This window comes from Saccopteryx leptura, chromosome 3 (assembly GCF_036850995.1).
Source record: "Saccopteryx leptura isolate mSacLep1 chromosome 3, mSacLep1_pri_phased_curated, whole genome shotgun sequence".
Classification (NCBI taxonomy): domain Eukaryota; kingdom Metazoa; phylum Chordata; class Mammalia; order Chiroptera; family Emballonuridae; genus Saccopteryx; species Saccopteryx leptura.
The window spans coordinates 290341971-290365169 of NC_089505.1; the positions used below are offsets into that span (position 1 = coordinate 290341971).

Consider the following 23199-nt stretch of genomic DNA (forward strand, 5'->3'; position numbering starts at 1 on the left):
TTGATATTTTATTAGGTTTATGTCTCTCTCTCCCACTCTACAGTAAGTTCCTTGAGGCTAGAAAGCCATTCTTAACCTACGGTTTAATGTTTATGACTGAATGCACAGATCAGTCACTTCACGTCTGCTACCATAAAATTTCTCCCTAAGGAAGGAGTTTGACATATTCACTTATGCTTACTTGAAACATCAGTGTATAGTCTTTTAAAATCCTGTCCTGTCCTCAGAGAACATGCAATGTTGAATCTTCTATTCAGTTCCCCTGCTTTTTTTTAACTTGACATATATTTCTAATCTCTTTTTCAATACAGAAATGTGTATGTTTATTTCTCTTTTATCTTTTAATCTCCCAGCTTCTTAACACTGTCCCCCCCCCCCCTTGGTCCTGTAGGCTTTGGATGGATTTTTCTTTGTTGTGAACTGTGAAGGGAGAATTGTATTTGTGTCAGAGAATGTGACCAGCTACTTGGGTTACAATCAAGAGGAACTGATGAATACCAGTGTCTACAGCATACTGCACGTGGGGGATCACGCGGAGTTCGTGAAGAATCTGCTACCAAAATCACTAGGTACACAGAAATGGATTTTTTAAAAGAGTATGAAGTCTATAGCTTCTCCTTACATAATATGTAATTATATTTATAATACATAGATTATTCTAATGTATGTTATAATATATTAACATATTTTTAAATTCAGTTTTAGCCTGAGATGTAAGTAGGAAGAGGGAATGTCATCAGATCGCTGACAGGTAGCCTCCCTTCCCTCTCCCCTCCGGATTATGCCGCAGTCACGTGGCAGCAATGGGAGGCAGAGCAGTCAGCTGTCTTGCCCCAAGAAGCTTCTGTTTGAAATTCTGTTTGTTTTCAATTTTTATTGTGTCCAAGAAAGGGAGAAATAGTCTTCCCATCCCCCTGCTCAAAGAGAAAAAATGGAGATGGGAGGGAAGAAGAGAGGAAGGAAAGAAAAGGAAGAGAGGGACAGGCTGTCATATTACATACTTATTAAAATTAACATTTTTGGATGTGAGTGGTTTCAACTCAGGAATGACAAGTGTGTTTGGACGGGTTGTTCACTGAGTAAGGAACCCAGCCTTGAGGACAGCTGGATTTGATCTCCGGCCTCTCTGTTCCCCTCACTAAGCCACACGCCTACTCTTCAGCCTGCATGTGCTCCACGAGTGGGGGGAGGAGCTTGGCTAGAAATTCTGTATGACTAAACCAAACCTGCAAATAATGGTGTCCATAGCTCTTTATTTTCTACATTGTTTACTAGGTGAAATGGAAGCCTTATTTCTTCTTGGAAAGGAGTAGTATGTGTTTATAGTAACTGGGGGCCTGAAAACAATTGTTTCTATTAAAATCACTAGTTTGATATTTGAATTATTAAGGGATCTTATGTATCCTGCTATTAAATTTTAGAGTGTAAATGACTTTAGAGATAATATAATGGATTCCTTTATTTTAAAGATGAGGCAAAGACTAAGTAATTAACCCATACCTCATAGCCAGCTCATAGCAGAACCAAGACTCCTTACTCCAGTATTGGTTTGTTCCATGATTTCCTCTAACAGTATAGAGTAAGGAGGTGATCAAGAGAAAAAAGGGCCCTGGCCTGTTGGCTCTGTTGGTTAGAGCATCCTACAGAGGCACAGAGGTGGCTATCTCGATCCACAATCAGGCACCTGCAGGAACAAATAGATGTTCCTGCCTCTCTTTTTCTCTCCCTTCTCTCTCACTCAAATCAATAAATAAAAATTAAAAAGCAGAGGATCAGTGGAAAAGATAAGGGAAAAAACTGTTGGGAACAGTGAGAGAACAACCTTACCAACCCCTTTGTTTGCCTCCATGATTTGAATACAACATTGTAACTGGGAAATGGTGAGCCACTAAGCAGATTCTTTTTTGAAATATAAAGACATCTTTTCTATAATTCTAGAATTCACTGTTGTTATACTGAAGCAGGTGACATTTCTGTCTTAATGGTCATTTTACATAACACTGATTATGATAGTCAAGGTATTACAGTATATAAACTGTGCTGTAAAAAAAATGGTTTTAAGAAACCAAGATTGGTCTCCAGCTATTCTAGATATTTTTTTGAATCATAGACTCCTTTGAGAAATTTTGAATCCTTTCCCCCAAAATGGGCATCCTTAAGAGTTCATGCCTGCCAGGTTAAAGCTCTTGCTTAACAATAGACCTATGGTTTTCAGACTTTATTCATTTTAGAGAGGAGAGAGAGAGAAGGAGAGAGAAGGAGGGAGGAGCAGGAAGCATCAGTTCTAGTATGTGCCTTGACTGGGCAAGCCCAGGGTTTCGAACTGGTGACCTCAGCATTCCAGGTCAACGCTTTATTCACTGTGCCACCACAGGTCAGGACCTACAGTTTACAATCATCTTTTTATTGCCAGGGTATATATAACTGGAATCAAATGGAAAAGCTTATTAATTGACTGATATAAAATTTGAGTAAAAGACGTAGTGAGCTATTAACTTTCAATTTTTGTCTTTATAAAGACTGTTAATGGATTAGTGTACTTGTAAGGCCTTACTTTGGGAGGGGAAATCCTATACAATCTCTTAGAAATTGAAAACTTTTCAAATCAGTAGACATTTTAGATTTTTTGCTAGGACAGATAAATTGTGTCAGGATAATGTCAGGTTTGAAGCGGTCTGTCTACTTTTTAATCTAAGTATTTAAGCTGATGGCTAAAGGTATGTCTTTCATATCTTCAGAGTTTGTACTTTTTCACTTTATTCACAGGCATATAATCAATTTTCCTTCCACAGTTAATGGAGTTCCTTGGCCTCAAGAAGCCACACGACGAAATAGCCATACCTTTAACTGCAGGATGCTAATTCACCCCCCAGATGAGCCGGGCACTGAGAACCAAGAAGCCTGCCAGCGGTATGAAGTGATGCAGTGCTTCACAGTGTCGCAGCCAAAATCGATCCAAGAGGATGGAGAAGGTACAACAAAGGGTGATTTTAAGGTGTTTGATTGCTTTTCCCATGGCTTTCAGGAGTAGGGAGGTAATTAATTATAACAGCTGCTTCTTCAGATAGTATTTTGGTTACTGTATTGTATATTATAATGGCTATTCAGCTAGCTATGTATTTCCTAATACTTAAGAAAAAAATTGCTAACATCTAGAATCACCCCTTTAAAATGCCCCCAAATTCTTAATTTTAAGCTGGCATTCCCACTAAAATGTCAAATTCAAACTAACTGCTGCCTAGAAATAAGAGATATCACTAACTGCTGCCAGTTGGAAACATACCAGATGCAGCCGGCTTTTTTTAAAGTTTCAAGTTTAGTGTGCAGGGAACATTGGAGAATAGACTCAGCGTTTGTGAGGCCACACAAGGTAATTTATAAGGAGAAAGCTTATCAACAGATGAAAATGCAGCTGAAGCGCTAATATGAACATGGTATCAACATGGCGTTAAATATGTGACGGGAGGAGTTTTCCATGTGAACTTAGACTGAGCTAAGGAAAGAACACCACGACTGGAAACCAGGGAAGGTAGAGACAAGAAATCAGGTGTGAGAAAAGGGGCTATGCACGTAGCTGGTCTCACGAGGGAAGGAGTGTCACAATCAGCTGGGGATGTTTTGCACAATACACAGAAGGCTGCTTTACATGATTCAAGTACATATGTAGCTGTGTGATATTCTGTGTAGCACATTCAAGAAAATTTGGAACTGGAACTTTGATCCTACAACATAAAGTCCAGATATCTGTTAAGGGCAAATTAGGCTTCTTCAGAAAGAGTTAAATGTTGCTTTTTCTTATGATAATTATTATTGCACAGTGGCTATAAGAACAGTCTTTGTAGCCGTTGAGTACTGATGAGTATAGGAAACTGATTATAGAACTTTATTTAAAAATTTACTGTGTTGCCTGACCAAGCAGCGGCGCAGTGGATAGAGCGTAGGACTGGGATGCCAAAGACCCAGGTTCGAGACCCTGAGGTCGCCAGGTTGAGCGCGGGCTCATCTGGTTTGAGCAAAAGCTCACCAGTTTGAACCCAAGGTCGCTGGCTCGAGCAAGGGGTTACTCGGTCTGCTGAAGGCCTGCGGTCAAGGCACATATGAGAAAGCAATCAATGAACAACTAAGATGTCACAATGCGCAACGAAGAACTAATGATTGATGCTTCTCATCTCTCCGTTCCTGTCTGTCCCCGTCTATTCCTCTCTCTGACTCTCTCTCTGTCTCTGTAAAAAAAAAAAAAAAAAAAAATTACTGTGTTGTTGAAATCTAGCAAAAACTACTTCAGGTTGTTATCATCCAAGCACCTGAGATGCATCGGTCTCCTCTAGTTTATGTGAGAACGTTTAATGGGAAGGGATAAATGCTAACTCGATCCTACCTGGAGCTGCCTCTTTTTGGTAGCCAGCAGTTTTATTTCTAGTATACTGTTAGATCACAGTGACTCCAATATTGTGTCAGATCCTATAGCATTTATTATCTCTATAAGCCTGATAATGCCAAATAATAGGTGTAACCATTTTCTACCCTCTTTCCTTCAACTTCCCTTTCTTGTTTTGGGCAGATTTCCAGTCATGTTTGATTTGTATTGCACGGCGATTACCTCGGCCTCCAGCTATTACGGGCGTAGAATCCTTTATGACCAAGCAAGATACTACAGGTACTAACTGCAAAATTCAAAATGTTCCATCAGTATTAATGATGTGGCTATGCTTTTAAAACTAATTACATCCAGGCCTGACCTGTGGTGGTGCAGTGGATAAAGCATCGACCTGGAAATGCTGAGGTCGCTGGTTCGAAACCCTGGGCTTGCCTGGTCAAGGCACATATGGGAGTTGATGCTTCCAGCTCCTCCCCCCCTCTCTCTGTCTCTCTCTCTCCCTCTCTCTCTCCTCTCTAAAAATAAATAAATAAAATAAAATAAATTAAAAAAAATAGAAAAAAAAAGGTTGGGGACCACTGATATAGAAGATTTAAAAAAAAAACACACAAAAAAAACAAAAAAAACCCCAACTAATTACATCCAAAATTTTATGTCCTTCTTTTTTTTTTTTATTTATTTTTTTTTTATTTTTTTTATTTTTTTTTCATTTTTCTGAAGCTGGAAACAGGGAGAGACAGTCAGACAGACTCCCGCATGCGCCCGACCGGGATTCACCCGGCACGCCCACCATGGGGCGATGCTCTGCCCATCCTGGGCGTCGCCATGTTGCGACCAGAGCCACTCTAGCGCCTGAGGCAGAGGCCACAGAGCCATCCCCAGCGCCCGGGCCATCTTTGCTCCAATGGAGCCCTGGCTGCGGGAGGGGAAGAGAGAGACAGAGAGGAAAGCGCGGCGGAGGGGTGGAGAAGCAAATGGGCGCTTCTCCTATGTGCCCTGGCCGGGAATCGAACCCGGGTCCTCCGCACGCTAGGCTGACGCTCTACCGCTGAGCCAACCGGCCAGGGCTTGTCCTTCTGTTCTCTGCTATTCAACTTCTGTTTACTAGTTTTGTGCAGAAAACATTTTAAATGGTGATTTTGATGTGCATTTTAGATATCATAATCATTGTCATGAGTAGGGTGCTGGAGAGAACAGTATTTTATAACTATTCACATACCTACATTTGTTTTGGTTATAAATTATTTTTCATAATCATAAAATAAAATTTTAATAGAAATTTAGCAATGTAGTTTTAAATATATTTATTTATAAATGGATATAAGTATGGTGGTTTTAATATTATACTTAAAGGTATTGGGCTATTTTTTATTATTATTTTACTTTAAATTTATTCAGCACATAATTTTTAAAAGCCTAGAAATGTCCATCACCTGTGTGTGATTGCTCAGGGGGTACATAGTTGAGAAAAAAGGCAACAATGTAAATACAAGTCATGATATATATTATGATGGAAAAGGTGTGAGATGGTAAGGTAAGCTTATAGGGAGACCTATTTAAAATTAGCCAGCTAATGAAGACCTGTCTGAGGAGATGCTGTTGAACCCTTAAGCCCTGAAGGATGAGGTGGGGCCAATTATGGGTGCTGGCAGGTGGGGGGTGAGGAGGGGCGTGATGCAGAATGAGCGCCTGACCCACTGAGGAAGCGGCCGCAGAAGCCCTAAGGGAGACAGAAGTGTTCGGAGACTGAGAGATGGGCATTAGACCACAAAGGGAGTAAGGTGAGAGAGTGCAGAAGGTAAGGCCTTCTTTGTAAAGGCCTACTTCAGATTTGACTTTCAGCAAAAGCAAATATTATTGTTCTTTACAATTTGTAAGATATTTTTCACAGTATTTAATCTTTACTCTAACATCAGGTTTTTATACTTTTTCCTCAGTTTTATTATGTATCACATACCTCTCTAATGTTAATATAAAGATAGATCATTTCTACCAAATTTTATTCTTTGTGAAAGTTTAGTTTTAATGTACTGTTTTATCTTTACCATTGTTTATAAGATCCTGTTACAATATTTACTAATTTTTTAGTCCCACAAATCTAATATTCCTATGTTGTATTGCTTTATATATCTTTTAAAAGTAAGCTTCCAGCTGCTCTTACCAAAAAGTAGTTGGGGATAAATTGCCAAAATAATACATTCATCTCTGCTTCTCCTTCCCTGATGAGTGGGTCACTCATTAGTACGTGTATGGAGAGGAGGACCCAGGGAGCAAGCCAGAGGAGTGTGACCAGCATTAGTCTCAGCAGCTTTAGGTTTAAGGTATGACTTTAATACTTGAGTGGAATTGAATTTGAGAATATGACAGACTAGTACATACACACTCCAAGACCAAAACAATTTTTTTATTATCATGCCATGGAAATACTTTGTTACTATAGGTAATAAAAATTAATAATGCTTTTTTTCCATTATGCTTTTGGGGGCAGAATATTTCTGAGATACAGATGTTAGTTTGGAAATATGGATGATTTATGTTGAGAGGCCATCATATATGTAAAGTGTTATTCTTTGTACAGGTAAAATCATCTCTATTGATACGAGTTCCCTGAGAGCTGCTGGCAGAACTGGCTGGGAAGATTTAGTGAGAAAATGCATTTATGCTTTTTTCCAACCTCAGGGCAGAGAGCCATCTTATGCCAGACAACTATTTCAAGAAGGTAGAGTTTTCTCTCTCAATTATTTTCATTAAGTTTTCTCTTTATTAATATTGAACAATTTATATGGAACTTATGGCTTGATAAGTATTTTCTCCAAATTACAATTTTTGCAATGATCAGTTTTAGGAAAGGAAGAAATGGGTAAGCAAAGTAATTCATGACTGGATCCTGAATTTTGGGATGCACATTATAAAGAACAGGCTATCATGTGGTGGTCACTCACTCATTCATTCATGCATTCATTTATTCAGCAGACATGTGTCAAGTTCCTCACATGCATAGAACACTCTGTAAGGTACTAGGGATCCCGTGATGACTAAAAAGCAGGGTTCTTGCCTTAAGGAACTCCAGCTTCATTAGGAGAATATATGACAGTTTCCAAGATCTGTGTGACATGGGTAATAATAGAGGTATAAGCAAAAGAAGGAAATAATTAATTCTGACTTGAAGAATCAGGGATGGCTTCAGGGAGGATGTGATATTTTTGTCTGACTTTGGAAGGTCATTCCCAGTAGAACAGGCATTTCAAAGGGTTTCTAGGTAATACAGAGATCTATATCATGAATGTTTACTTCATGACTGTTATAGGACCTGCATCTCCTGAAGTTTTAAGTCAAAAGTATGTCATATGAAATTAACAATTAATATTTGAATAGGTGCTGCATCATAGTAAGTCTGTAGGAGTATAAAACAAGTATATTCCTGCCCTGGCCTGTGGCTAGGTAGATAGAGCATCATCCCCGGATGCCAAGGTCACCAATTCGATCCTGGGGTCACCTGCTTGAACCCAGGGTCACCTGTTCAAGCCCCAGTCAGGGCACAATGAGAAACAATCAATGGCACAACTAAGTGGAACAAGTTGATGTTTCTCTCTCTCTGTCTCTCTCTCTCTTAGCTCTCGCTCCCTTCTTCCCTCTCAAAAAAAGGTATATTCCTCACCCTTAATGAACTTAACAAAAAATTATCTTAGAACGAATATTGTTCATAGAGATTTAGAGATAACTTTGATGCACTTTCAGAATATTGCCATGTAATTATGGTAGTCTAATACTCCTTTTACAATGTAATTTATTCTCCAGTCTCTAAGTAATAGTTTCTTTAGAAAGACTCTTTGTAAGACTATTCCTGAAAAATAGTTTTAAAATACTTTTTATGAGTCCATCATCCTTAATTTTAACATATTTCCATGTTAAGTTTCCTAAGATTACAGATGATTTTTCATTCACTACATTTTAGGTCAGCTGCTTCTAATGATATGGAGGAAACAGCTTGCCTTTTTTTTTTCCTTTTTTTTAGGGGGAAGCCACTTATATGAATCTCACTAGTCTGGTTACTTTTGAGACAGCTTCCTACAGACTAATGGTTCTTCAGTGGGCCTCTTACTAGACTGATAGCATCCCCCCAAATAGTAAATGGGCGCTTCTCCTATGTGCCCTGGCCGGGAATCAAACCCGGGTCCCCCGCACGCCAGGCCGACGCTCTACCGCTGAGCCAACCGGCCAGGGCCCAAGTATATATAATTTTGAAAGTTACTGAGGTTCTGTGTAATTGGGAGTCATCCCTTTAAAGAAAGGTCTAGGTTAAATGTGTCCCAAAGTTCATATGGTGCAGTTGTTAATCCAGATTTCTGGGCTCCACCCACAGTATTGAATCAGAGTCTATAGTCTAAGATGTTTCCTTACAGAGAATTTTGGAAAATATAAACTAGATTGCATGAGATATTAATGGCTAAAACTAGAAATGATGTTTCCTGCTGAATTAAGTTTGGGAAATGTTTTAGTCTCCCACTTTTTGGGATTCATAAGACATATTTATGGTATTTAAATTTCTGGGAAGTTCTACAGTAAAAGGTACCTGTTTGCCTGACCAGGTGATGGCGCAGTGGATAGAGCGTCCGACTGGGATGCGGAGGACCCAGGTGTGAAACCCCAAGGACGCTGGCTTGAGCACGGGGTTGTTGGCTTGAGCTTGGGATCATAGACATGACCCCATGGTCATTGGCTTGAAACCCAAATACTCTTTCTTGAGCCCAAGGTCGCTGGCTTGAGCAAGGGGTCACTTGCTCTGCTGTAGCCCCCTGGTCAAGGCACATATGAGAAAGCAATTACTGAACACTAAGGAGCTGCAACAAAGAATTGATGCTTCTCATCTGTCTCCCTTCCTGGCTGTCTGTCCCTATCTGTCCCTCTCTCTGGCTCTCTCTCTCTCTGTCTAAAAAAAAAAAAAGGTACCAGTTTGACTTTGTGGTCCAGACTTCTTTTTTCTCATAATACTTTTTTCTGTAGCACATCTATCAGCACTTAGAGTAGAAGTCATGGGAAATGTTGGGCTAGAGAGTGTAGAAAAGTTAATTGACAGTTCTTTTTAGCTATTATCAGTGATGTGATGGATCATTTGTCTTTGGAAGATGTCCATGATATATTGTTACACAGTAAGATTTTACTTTTGTATATCCATTTATCCAATTCTAGAAGGTTCACAAAATGTTAACCGTAGTTATCTCTGAGTGATGGAATTTCAAATGACTTTACTATTCTTGTTTATTTCTCTATAATCTTAACTTTATAATCACAAAATAAAGTTATTAAAAAATATCACAAGACAGTTGAAAGCAATTTATAGTATCAAGAGGTTTGGGAGCATTGCTATAAAGCAAAAACACCCATATAAATGATTAACCAGAATGTTCTTTGAGACTTACATAATGTGGTTAATTTCATGGTCCATGTAACAGACTTAACTTAAAATCTTTTTATATCAAACTTTGTTTAAAATATGAGTTTATCTTTTTTTAGAAATTAAAAAAAATTTTTTAATAATTTATTTTAGAGAGGGAGAAGAGAGAGAGAGAGACAGAGGGAATGAGAGAGAGAGAAAGAGAAAGAGGGAGGAGCAGGAAGCATCAACTCCCATATGTGCCTTGACCAGGCAAGCCAGGGGTTTCGAACCAGTGACCTCAGACACTCTGGGTCAACGCTTTATCCACTGTGCCACCAAGTTCAGGTCTTTTTTAGAAATTTTGATATACTAAATAGAGTTTACTCAGTGATGATTAAAAATCTTAGACAATCTAGTGGCAATTTTTTTTCCTTTATCTTTTAAATTATATTCTTTCTGCATATATCTAGGGAAATACCAAAAAGAAAAAGAAATCTCTGCCAGCATTGACCTGTAGTCCTCTGCCACACATTTTAACCTGCCCATTTAGTTAACAGGGTTGTTGAGGTTAACTCAGCACCAAATTGGGTGGAGTAAGAAACCCAAATAGTTCCGCTTCTACAGCTACTATGACCAGAGAAAGCAGTTCCCTTTTTTCCCTTGCTTCGTAGCTCTTTTGAGGCCTATTTGCAGGGGTAGGGGGTGGGGGTGGGGGAGTGGAGAGACAACAACAGTTGCCATTTTAGATTCTTTGAAGAGTTTCTAGGGTGTCAGTAACACTACATCAATAATATCCCTCCCTGCTAAGTGTTCTAAACTTTTTAAAAGTAGACACAAGAGTCAGGGATCAAAATATTAGCTGTATGACTGGCAAAACTAGATCAGAAAACAAGGCAAGGACCTGTGTTCAAAATGGTATTCCAAATAGTTCTGTCAACCCTGAAAGCTGCTTATAGGGAAAATTTGGTCTGCACAGCAAATGTTTCTTCAACCAGCTCTGTAAAGAATTGTGGTTCCTTTCTTCATATCTTAATTTGAAAAATTAGTGGTTGTTTTGTGGGGTGAAGCTATTGATGTAAATAAATGGTGTCTAGGGATCAGCTGAATGTGTGTATGATACAGGACATATGTATTTTGCAACCTGCTTATTTGTTGTTTGTTTTTTCTTTGGTGTTTATTCAGATAATATTCATTTAGTATCTGCTATGTTCTATTCTAGGCTCTGCTAGATATTATCTAACAACATTATTGGCTTCATTTTAGTAATGATAGGCAAAGGTTAATGTGCATTATTAAGTCCTAAACTTGAAAAGGACAAAGTTCAGCCCCGAATCTGACTCGTAAGATTTTATTCTTTTCATGGAGCTATGCTGCCTTCCTGTTGCCTTCTCCATCTGAACAGCTGAACACCAGAAGATTTTTAGATAACTGAATAGTCTTCATTAGGTTCTAATTAAAGTTTTACTATATTTATAGACATTTTTTATTTCAAAGAGTGATGGTGTGGATTATGATGTGCTAAGTCTTATTCCACACATTATCATCCAAAATAAATAATACAGTTTCAAACCTTAAAGGGTTATTATTTCCTTATATTAATAGGAGTTCTCCACTTTTGGAATTTTTACTAGTTTAGATATATGGTTCTACAAGTTAATGCAACATTATTACCAAAGGATGTTTCTGTAATCCACATGAAGTATTCTAATGTTCCCGTGCTAGTCTGAGTTTCTAGTTCTTCTTCAATTTATAGGGCACATCAATAAATCAAAAAATTTATTTTCATTAATTTCTATTACAAAAGTAAGTCTAGATTCCATAAGAGCAAATACATAAGTTGAGATATAAGCATTTGAGAACATAGCTAAGAGTTAAACTCTATCCTTTAAGGAAAAGTTATGGTAGTTGATCACCAGTCAATATTAACCTATTTAAATGAGATTTAAGTTGAGGATCAATCAGTGAGTACTTACTGTGTGATTTCATATGCAAATCATAATTTTTTCATCATTCAAGATTCATTGGAGAGTGAAAAACAAGAATGAGGCACAGTACTTACCCATAAGTTTATTCTAGTTGAAAAAGAAGAACAAGTATGTAAAAAGTTATCTTCCTCCTACAAAGAGCTATAGAAGAAATATTTAGGAAGCAATGAGAAATAAGATTGGAAATGTAAGTCAGAGTCAGATTGTACAGAGCTGCGCTGTCCAATATGGGTTTCCTTAGGCACATGAGTGCCTGAAATGTGGCTGTTGTGACCAAGGAACTAAACTTTAAATTTTATTTATTCTTAAATTTAAATAGCCACTTGTGGTTGATGGCTAGCATATTGGACAGTGCAGCTCAGTGGTGAAGAGCCAGTGAGGAATAAGGAGATACTAAAGAGCAATGAACAATGATCTGGATACAGACAAAACAGGCTAAGTAAAATAACACAGAACATGTTGTGTCTTCTCTGACCCTTTATATATCTGTAGTTTTATCATTACCCCAAGTCAATAACATCTTAAAATGCCACTTGTTATTGTAATTGTATTTTCAAAAACAATTAATTGGAAATTGTTAATTTTTTGAGGGTTTTGCTATTGCATACATTTACTTATAATCTTACATAGAAATGATTAGTTTTCATTACTTTTTCATCATCTATTGTTTAATTAGAAACTAAATACCTTTGTGTGTTATATTTTGTAAATGTGCCAGTGATTTGGGTGAAATGGAGAGATGGGTTAAGGAATTCACTTGGTTGGACATAAATCTTAACTGTTTCTATTAAGTTTATATCCTTGTTTTGGTACTTAGCTTTATGGATGGTATAGAGTTATGATAGATTATACCCTCTTCAGGTTATAAGGTATTACTCAAGACAATAAAATAGAGTATGTCTTATATTTACTTTAAAGTAAAATATAGCTTCAAAATATTTATTAATTGGTCACTTTAAGTTTTTTCTCATGTCTTTAAAATGTAATTTAAGCCCTTTCTGAAATGTCTTTGAAAGATAGGAATAGTATTTATTACAGGCTAAATTATAATATTCATTTGTGGTGTTAATGCTTGTGTTTTAATGGTTATAATTTTCAACCTTGGTATTGCTAGATCTACCTATTAAATCTTTCTTAAAATAGAATTCTATTGTATTAATAAAAGATCAGTATTTTCTTACTTAGTAGTTTAGTATAGCATTTACATATTTAGCAAATATTGACAAATATGGTTAGACTTTTGTCTGCCATTAATAAAGCTTTGTCTAGATAGTAAGTTGACTGCTTTGACCCAGTTTTTATTCCTTACCTTAATAATCATTAGCTTTATTTTAATTTGCTTACTAAATTCAAACTTCAAAAACATTACAGTTGTATGAATATAATAACTTGATGAATATAATAACTTGTCAAACAGGACCTTAGCGATTCATATTCCTGAGTAAAAAATTAAATTTAACTTTTAGTTAAGGAATTCTATAAACTAATCAAAACTTAGAGGGTGAACTTCATGGTATGTGAATGATATCTCAATAAAGCTGTTATTAAAAAATCAGCCAGCAAAAGAAAAAAAACCTTATTGGACATAATACTGAAAGTGAAAGGGGGAAGGTTATTTCCTGGTATTTTTAAGGGACACAATAAATTTGAAGAGCTGCCCCATTTATTATAAGGAAAGACCAAGGTTGATATTTTTCTGGTTTAGAGTTTCTTTATAATCTTAACTTATGTGAGGAAGCACCCATTCAAATAGGAAAGAACTAAAACTTGTTATCAGATGGTATATTTCAACCAGAATAATTTCCCCCTCAGATACTGACTTTGTCTGAACTATTCTTTGAGTCTGAGCCAGCAGCAGTTGGGAGGGAGGCAAATTTAAAATGAAGTAGAAGTAAGGCTTGGTAACTCTCCTTTGCCCAAAGTACAAGTGTCAGAATTTTAACTAGGTTTCTCTTTTGTTTGAAACAGTGATGACTCGTGGCACTGCCTCCAGCCCATCCTATAGATTCATATTGAATGATGGGACAATGCTTAGCGCCCACACCAAGTGTAAACTTTGCTACCCTCAAAGTCCAGACATGCAACCTTTCATCATGGGAATTCATATCATCGACAGGTACTACTTATTTGGAGAGCTTCATATGAAATAAGTCAGTTCACATATCTTAGAGAAAATTTTTATACTCTTGATGGCTAGAAAACAAATTCTAAATTAGACATTCAACTAATGTGATGAGTATAATATATATATATATATATATATATATATATGTACATATATATATACGCACACACATAAAATCAGTATATCCACATTGGGTTTTATAGTTTTGTCACCTAACAATAGCTTTGTTGTTCAAAAAGGGAGACAGGAAAGGTGAGGTTGAAAATATGTGTTTTAGGGGTAAAATAAAATGGATAAACACTTCCAACTTTCTGTATATGAACTTATGGTCTTATAAAAGATTTCAGAGTTTGTTAATATTGTTATTTTTATTTTTTTAAATGTTTTCTTCTCATTAGGGCAAACTTCGATGGCTCCTGAGTTCAAGTTGACAGTTTCTCAAACTACAAATCAATAAACTATCAACTTGAGATTTTTCAATATCATTGCCCCTAATTTGTTCTCCTAATTATGGTTTGCATTGGTATATATGGTAAATTAAAGGAACCATTCTTTTATTCTATGAATTATTGAAAATCCTACCTTTACAATTTAGCATTAAACAGAAACAAAGACATTTCCCCTCACCTCATCTTTTTCTCATCTGATGGATTTGCTTATTGGAACATGGTAATACCAGTCACAAATCTGTTGTCATAATTATGGATTTGAGTAAGAATGCGATGAAAATCTGAATTCAGTATTCGGCTTTCTTCTAATTTTAGTTTAATTTATGCTTGTGAATGGAATTAACACAGTTCTTTTTTCATATTGTGATTTCTCTTTCAAAACATCTGCTATGTCTGCATATCACCCTTTTTAATTTTTACATCAGCAACACAGTATTTTCCTTACCCAGTCTTCCTCTTTGGAGTTGAAATACTTAAAAGCAGTAACAAGGGAGTCATGGATAAATGCTTTGTAAACAGAGATGTGGGAAGTTTCTCTTTCAACCAAAAGTATTATTGTAATGTTAATTATTTTTATTAAATTTTGAAAAGTTTAAAAGTACATGTATTAGTGTGTTTTTTTTAAGGCCAAGAAAGATTTATTTTTCATAATAACAGAAACCACTATCAAATTTACAGGACCATAGCACTACTTCCTATAGGGTGGTGCTGATACCTCACAGTAATAGTAAACAATCACTATTTGTTCTTAATTTAAAGTGATACAGAAGTAATCCTTGATAGCTTTAAATACTAATAAAGTGAATGGTCTTATTTTATAATATGCATCATAAAAAATACTTTAATGGAAACCAATAAAGATATTTGAATAATAATCTCTTTTCTTCCTTAGGGAACACAGTGGTCTTTCTCCTCAAGATGACACTAATTCTGGAATGTCAATTTCCCGAGTAAACCCTTCTGTCAATCCTAGTATCTCTCCAGCTCACGGTGTGGCCCGTTCATCCGCATTGCCACCATCCAACAGCAGCAACATGGTCTCCACCAGAGTAAACCGCCAACAGAGCTCAGACCTTCATAGCAGCAGTCATAGTAATTCTAGCAACAGCCAGGGGAGTTTTGGGTGCTCACCTGGAAATCAGATTGTAGCCAGTGTTGCCTTAAACCAGGGACAGGCCAGTTCGCAGAGCACTAATCCCTCTGTAAACCTCAATAATTCTATGGAAGGTACAGGAATGTCTCTCGCACAGTTCATGTCTCCAAGGAGACAAGTTAGTTCTGGATTGGCAACAAGGCCCAGGATGCCAAGCAATTCATTTCCTCCTAATATTCCAACATTAAGCTCGCCTGTTGGCATAACAAGTACTGCCTATAATAACAGTAACCGATCTTATTCAAACCTCCCACTAACATCTTTACAGAGTATGAATGAAGGACCCAATAACTCCGTTGGCTTCTCTGCCAGTTCTCCAGTCCTCAGACAGATAAGCTCACAGAATTCACCTAGCAGATTAAATATACAGCCCACAAAAGCCGAGTCCAAAGATAACAAAGAGATTGCATCCATTCTAAATGAAATGATTCAGCCTGACAACAGCTCTAGTGATGGCAAACCTCTGGATTCCGGGCTTCTGCATAATAATGACAGACTGTCGGATGGAGACAACAAATATGCTCAAACCAGTCACAAACTAGTGCAGCTTTTGACAACAACTGCAGAGCAGCAGTTACGGCACGCTGACATAGACACAAGTTGCAAAGAGGTACTGTCTTGCACTGGCACTTCCAGCTCTGCCTCTGCCAACTCTTCAGGCGGTTCCTGCCCCTCCTCTCACAGCTCGCTGACAGAACGGCACAAAATTCTCCACCGGCTCCTGCAGGAGGGCAGCCCCTCGGATATCACCACCTTGTCTGTGGAGCCTGATAAAAAGGACAGCACATCTACTCCTGTGTCGGTGACCGGACAGACACAAGGGAACTCCAGTATAAAACTAGAAATGGATGCTTCAAAGAAAAAAGAATCAAAAGACCATCAGCTCCTACGCTACCTTTTAGATAAAGATGAGAAAGATTTAAGATCAACCCCAAACCTGAGCCTGGATGATGTAAAGGTGAAGGTGGAAAAGAAGGAGCAGATGGACCCCTGTAACACAAACCCAACCCCACTGACCAAACCTACCCCCGAGGAGATTAAACTGGAGTCCCAGAACCAGGTGGGCAAGCCTCACTTCCTAGGGGGAGCATTGCTAGTTATTTTTCTTCTTTTATTTTGCTCCAGCCCATAGCCCAGGTTTGGATTCAGGCCATGTTTTAACTATCCATTGGTGGTATATGAAAAGGTTAGTATCAATGGTTTAAAAATCATATGATGCCCTCAAAAGTTCTCTTTGGAATTTTGGAGGGCTACAATATTAATGCATCATTCTAAGAAAGTCGGTATTTCTTTCTATAAAATCAAAGTTCATATCTTTGGAGATTTTACCTTTTTTGCTCTCTTCTTCCAGCCCTACCTGTTGAATCTAACTGTCTGATACTAGAACCCAGACATCTATATTTTAAAGAAGTTCCTCAGAGAACTGTCATTTGTAGCTAGGTTTGTGAACCTCTGATGTAATGACATGGAAGAGAAAGGTAACAAGGGGGACAAGGCTGCCTAAATTGTCTTGATTTGCTATTTAGTTTCTTTTGAAACATTTTCCAAGGCTGATTTTTCTTATCTGATTCTAACCATACTCAACCCCCATCAGAATAAGGACTTCAGTATTCTGGGTAGGAGGGTATGTAACATAAGTAAATGTAAATAAATCTTTGCACAAGTTGTTGTGAATTAGTGACCTCTATTCTTAGGCTGGGGTGGAGGTGGGATAAAAATTAATAGGCAGACCTGGAGATCATCATGCTGTGTGAAATAAACCAGTCAGACAAGTACCATGTGATTTCACTTATATGTGGAATCTAATGAACAAAATAAACAAAATAGAAACAGACTCATAGGTACAGAGAACGAACTGACAGCTGTCAGAGGGGCTGGTGCTGGGGCTGGGGGTGGGTGCTGGGTAAAAAAGGTGAAGGAATTAAGCAAAGAAAAACTCATAGACATAGACAACAGTGTGGTGATTACCAGAGGGAGAAGGGGATAAATGGTGATGGAAGAAGACTTGACTTGGGGTGGTGAACAGACAGTACAAGTGTACAGATTATATATTTTAGAACTGTACACCTGAAACCATGTACTTTTATTAACCAATGTCACACACACACACACAAAAAAAGAATAAAAAAAATTAACAGGCAGCTTCATATATTGAATAATTGCTGTGAACACTGAAGGAATTTAAGAAAGACAGAAAGTATGGTCCCTCTACTTTAGGAGCTTACAGAATATTTAGACAGAATATAGATATCCATAAAATAGCTGAAAATATATTGACAAAGGAGTTTATCAATAAGACTTACCATTATGAAACAAGATTCAAAACTAATGTGCATAGGTCCTTTTCTTGAACCAGCTTTATTTTCTGCACTCATCTTTAAAAAAAATCTCTCTCTCCCCTCAGACATACTGTACTCTAGACACATGGAAGTCTGTGGCATTCCAGAGATAAGCTGCGTCTCTCCTAAGCATCTTCCACCTTGCTCTCCTTTCTATGTCTGCTGAACTCATCTTCACAAACCAGTCCAGACACCTCTCTCTGTAAAACCTTCCTCGGTAGCCCGCATTTCCTTCCCCTGCGCTTCTTAAAGCTCTGGACTGTCCCTGTTTACTATTTGTAACAACAGCGGTTTGGTTATTTTTATGTGTGCTCTTTTTTTTTTTTTTTTGTATTTTTCTGAAGCTGGAAACGGGGAGAGACCGTCAGACAGACTCCCGCATGCACCCAACTGGGATCCACCCGGCACGCCCACCAGGGGCAACACTCTGCCCACCAGGGGGCGATGCTCTGCCCCTCCGGGGCGTTGCTCTGTTGCGACCAGAGCCACTCCAGCGCCTGGGGCAGAGGCCAAGGAGCCATCCCCAGCGCCCAGGCCATCTTTGCTCCAATGGAGCCTCGGCTGCGGGAGGGGAAGAGAGAGACAGAGAGGAAGGAGAGGGGGAGGGGTGGAGAAGCAAATGGGCGCTTCTCCTGTGTGCCCTGGCCAGGAATCGAACCTGGGACTTCTGCACGCCAGGCCGACGCTCTACCAGTGAGCCAACCGGCCAGGGCTATGTGTGCTCTTTGAGGATAAGGCTGGCTCTCATGTTTCTTAGTACAACTAAGTTAATACCGTGTTTTTAAGCAGAATAACTGCTTTAAATAATGACTATATTAAAACTCCCACTCTATAAAACTAACTTTAAAAGTAACAGCTTTATAAAATAATGCCATTGTGTATAATCCTGGTATATCTGTTTTGGTGTAAAGGTACGCACATTTTTGCTGGGTTTATACCTAAGAGTGCGTGTTCATTGTTAGTAGATTATGCCAGTTTTCCTACTGTGTGAGAATTCCTTCTAGTTGTTCCATGTTCTTACTAATATTTGGTCTTGTCAATCTTGTAAATTTTAGTCACTCTGGGCCTATGTAATGATGCATCATAGTTTTAATTTTCATTTCCCTGATAAATGTTTATAAGTCATTTGGATTTCTTTTTTTTTTCCTATTTTTTATTTTCTTTAGTGAGAGACAAACAGATGGACAGAGAAGCAGGCAGGAAGGAAGAGAGATGAGAACCATCAATTTGTAGTTGCATCTTAGTTGTTCATTGATTGCTTCTCATACGTGCCTTGACATGGGGGCTCCAACTGAGCCAGGGACTCCTTGCTCAAGCCAGCAACCTTGGACTCAAGCTAGTGATCATGAGATCATGTCTATAATCCCACACTCAAGCTGGTGAGCCCATGCTCAAGCCCATGACCTTGGGGTTTTGAACCAGGGTCCTCAGCATCCCAGGTCGATGCTCTATCCACTGCATCACCACCAGCCAGACTGGATTTCTTTTTTATGAATTGCCTATTCAAATATCTTGCCTATTTTCCCAATGTGTTCTCTTTTTCCTAATGACTTCTAAGAGTTCTTTTTGTACTTTAGATAGTCCTTTACTGGTTTTGTACTTGTATAAATCTTCTCTGTGCTGTGGCTTGCCTTTTCTTTCTCTTACTGGTGCTTTTTTGATGAAGTGAAGTTCTTCATTTTAATGTAGTCCAATTTTTCATTTTTATACTTTATGGTTAGTATTTTCTGTACATGTGTAATAGAAGATACGTTTAAAAATATTCACAATAGCTGTATTTGTATTAGCCTCAAACTGGGAATACCCCCAAATCCATCACAGTAGAAGGGTAAATATATTGTGACATATTCATACAATGGGGTACTATTCAGCAATATAAACAAATTAACTACTGCTACATGCAACAAGATGTCAGAAATGTAATATTAAGGAAAAGAAGCCAGACATTTAAAAAACATATACATATAGTTCTATTTAAACAATCTAGAACTATAAATTTTCATTGAATTAAATAACAAAATACAACCAGGTAGATATTTTATGTTGATGAATTATCTCAAAGTAATTATAGGAAAATAATACAGTGAAATAAAGGCCACTTTTCTTCTATACATAACCTCAGACAGATGTAGGGACTCCCCTCTCTAGCCTAGAAGATTATAAAGGCATTTCCCAAACATTTAAATTTAAAAATATATATATTAAAGTAAATTTATATTTCACTCCATCATGAAGTAGGTCATTTCAACAAAATTTGAAAAAATATGACAGAAAAAAATGCCTTTGAAACTATCATCATAACACAGTACTCTTGACACTTGTTTCAGTCCAGTCTTTTCCAGTGCATAAGCATTATACTAAGATATCTGAGATAAATACTATGTGTATCTTATTTCCTGCAGTATCTTAATATCATAAGCATTCACATTTTCTCCAGTGGAATAGTTAGGTCATGTAATTTCAATGAGGCCTCAATCTTTTTAATTATTTCTTTAGTCTTTCATAGTTGCATTTAATTCATAGAGTTTAAAGGAGCAATGTTTTTCTACATTATTTCTGTTGAAAGTGTAGAATATACTTCCTCTGACTCTGGTTTCCATTCTTAGTTTACAGCTGACCTTGACCAGTTTGATCAGTTACTACCCACGCTGGAGAAGGCAGCCCAGTTGCCAGGCTTATGTGAAACAGAGAGGATGGATGGTGCGGTTGCCATCAAATCAGAGATCCTGCCAGCTTCACTTCAGTCCACCACTGCCAGACCCACTTCCAGGCTGAACAGTATGTGTTGGGGACAAATCCTCAGTTGTACTGTTTAATGTTAATGATGATTAGTGCCTTCTCTCTCACTATTATTGCATAGACCTTTTGTTAGTTGAGGGTAAGATAGCTTTTCATTAATGCCGCTGTAAATAATATAACGTGAACTTCACTCAACTTGTGTATTTTAAATTACAGTATAACCTCTAGCTTTTGTAGTTAATGTTAAATTGAGCAGTTGATGTTAAGGAGAGCAATTCTGTGTTCTTATACAAAACATTTCATAGCAGGACTTTAAGAAATATAATAATCGGGTCAGATTATGCTTTCTAAAGTATCTTGAACATTAGTTCTAAGAGTTGTAAAAAAAAAAAAGATTTTATGCTAAAATAACCAGGGCAAGTGCTACATGGCGCATACATCATTCCTCATTAAAGTTCACACAAACATAGTAAGGGTTTTAAGAAGTCCCGTGTTAAAGAAACCAGTTTAATTTCTTTCACTCAGCGTTTACCAGACTTTCTTGATTCTGAAATTCCTTTTCTCAGGTAATACATGTTACCCCACAGAATGAGTATTTCCTGGAGCACTGTCTAGAAGACAGCTGTGTAGAAATAATTTACTGTTGCTCCAATCATGTTAGCATTCTCCTAATTAAGAAACACTTCCATAGTATAATGCTTCAAATTCATGAAGATAGGACTGTCAGTTTGTTTGTTGTTCACCTATCGCATTTTGAAGGTGAAAAAGAACCAGTGGTGATCATTCCATTGTGTGACCTTGAAACTGAAAGAAACTAACCAGCTCTCATTCAGAATTTGCCTGGGTTCCTCCCCTGAGTCTTATCCTTCTGATGAGGTCAGATGTGGGATTCATTTATTTCAGTCTTATCACAGCTTTTAGATGTCATGACATAATTCCCGAAAGCTTACCAGGATTTCCAGGCAGTTGTAAAGAAGAATCTTGAGTCACTTCTGACATTTTTGGAAGCAGTTTTTCAACTGACCAGAACACTGAATGAGAGCGGGAGCTTAGATTCAAGTATCACATTCTCCATTTTATTCACAGTGTCATCCCTGTTTATCTCTCATGTTAGCAAGTGAATTTTCTGAGCCTTATTCTCTTTATCTGCAAAATGGTATTAGATGATATAACTTTGAAAGTCTCTTCTAGTTGAAAGAGAGTCTCCAGACTCTGAGATATCAGGCATAGTTGGGGAAACAATAAGGTATAAGTGAAAGATGATAAAATGAAAGTCTGGATATTGATAGGTTTGATCCTGGTCCCCCTCCCCATCAAATGTTGGAGACTGGAGGCCTTTTCTCAGGAGATGCTGAATGCCCAGAAAGAAGATGTCTGGACATGGGTATATAAGGAGAGGTTCCTAAAGTGCAGAGCTTGTCTTGCCATCTAACCATCCAGCAGTGAAGGACCACCAGAAGACGCAGCACACTTAGCCCTCCCTGTGAGTGTGTTAGAGCCCTGACTAAACAACCATAGAGAGATCATCGGGACTGTGAGGCAAATGTGCAACTTCGAAGTGAGCAGAAGAAACAAACAGAAAAAGAATATGCAATGGGACCCTACAATGAGTGCAAAAAAAAAACAAAACTATTAAATATTTTGAAAAGACTTTGTCCATGAATAATATGGGAAGTAAAAAAGGGGGGACAAAGAACAAGAAAGAACTTTTGGAAATTAGATATCCATTTTTTTTTTTTTTAATTTTAAGAGAAATGTTAGCAGATAAAGCCGAGACAAGTTCCCAGTAAAAACAAAAAGACCAAGACAATTAGGGAAGAATAAGTTAAGCTTGACCTAGGAAGGTCAAGAATGATTGCTGAGAATTCCAGAAACGAACAGTCGAGAGAGGAAAAAAAATGGACAAGAAGATACTTTCAAACAAAAAATATAAGAGAATTTTCTAGAACTTAAGGACAACTCTCCAGAATGAAGTGGTTCAACAAGTACCCAATATGCACACACAAAGATTCCAAAAGCTTTCAGAGAGAAGATGTAAATTGCATACAATGAATGAACCATGATTGTCAAAACTTGGAAGCTATCAAGCCACAAAAAGACATGGAGAAACCTTAAACGCATATTGCTGAGTGAAAGATGTCAATCTAAAAAGGTTACATACTTGATGATTCCAACTATGTGATTTTCTGGAAAAGACAAAACTATAGAGGTAGTAAAAAGATCAGTGGTTGCCAGAGGGAAGGAGGAACAGGTGGAGCAGGGATTTTTAGAGCTGTGCTACTGTTCTGTGTGATACTGTTATGGTGAATGAATGGTATTGTTATACATTTGTCAATACATGTCGAATGTACAGTGGACCCTACTGTATACTGTGGGCTTTTAGGTGTATCAATATTAGTTGATCAGTTCTAACAAATGTACCACACTAATGCCAAATGTTAGTAATAAGGGACACAGCTCAATCTAAAAAATGGTCAAAGGATTTTAAAAGACCCTTCATAAAAGAAGATATGAAAATAGCCATAAGCATATGAAAGGATGGTCAGTATCTAATAATTAAGGAAATGTGAATTAAAACTATAATGCAATATTACTACACACCCGTTGAAACACCCAAACTTTAAAAACTGACAGTGCCAAATGATGGCAAAGAT

At 37.6% G+C, this 23199-nt stretch overlaps 1 protein-coding gene across 7 annotated transcripts in view; it reads left to right on the forward strand.

The window, feature by feature from the left end:
- NCOA1 (nuclear receptor coactivator 1) overlaps positions 1 to 23199 on the forward strand; it is a 192877-nt gene that overhangs the window by 124762 nt on the left and 44916 nt on the right. For all 7 annotated transcript variants that reach the window (XM_066378753.1, XM_066378752.1, XM_066378750.1 and 4 more), the window contains 7 exons: positions 392 to 569; positions 2793 to 2972; positions 4562 to 4657; positions 6957 to 7097; positions 13709 to 13856; positions 15207 to 16527; positions 20413 to 20584. In XM_066378753.1, coding sequence (XP_066234850.1) covers positions 392 to 569; positions 2793 to 2972; positions 4562 to 4657; positions 6957 to 7097; positions 13709 to 13856; positions 15207 to 16527; positions 20413 to 20584 — 2236 coding nt within the window. The remainder of the gene's footprint in view (positions 1 to 391; positions 570 to 2792; positions 2973 to 4561; positions 4658 to 6956; positions 7098 to 13708; positions 13857 to 15206; positions 16528 to 20412; positions 20585 to 23199) is intronic.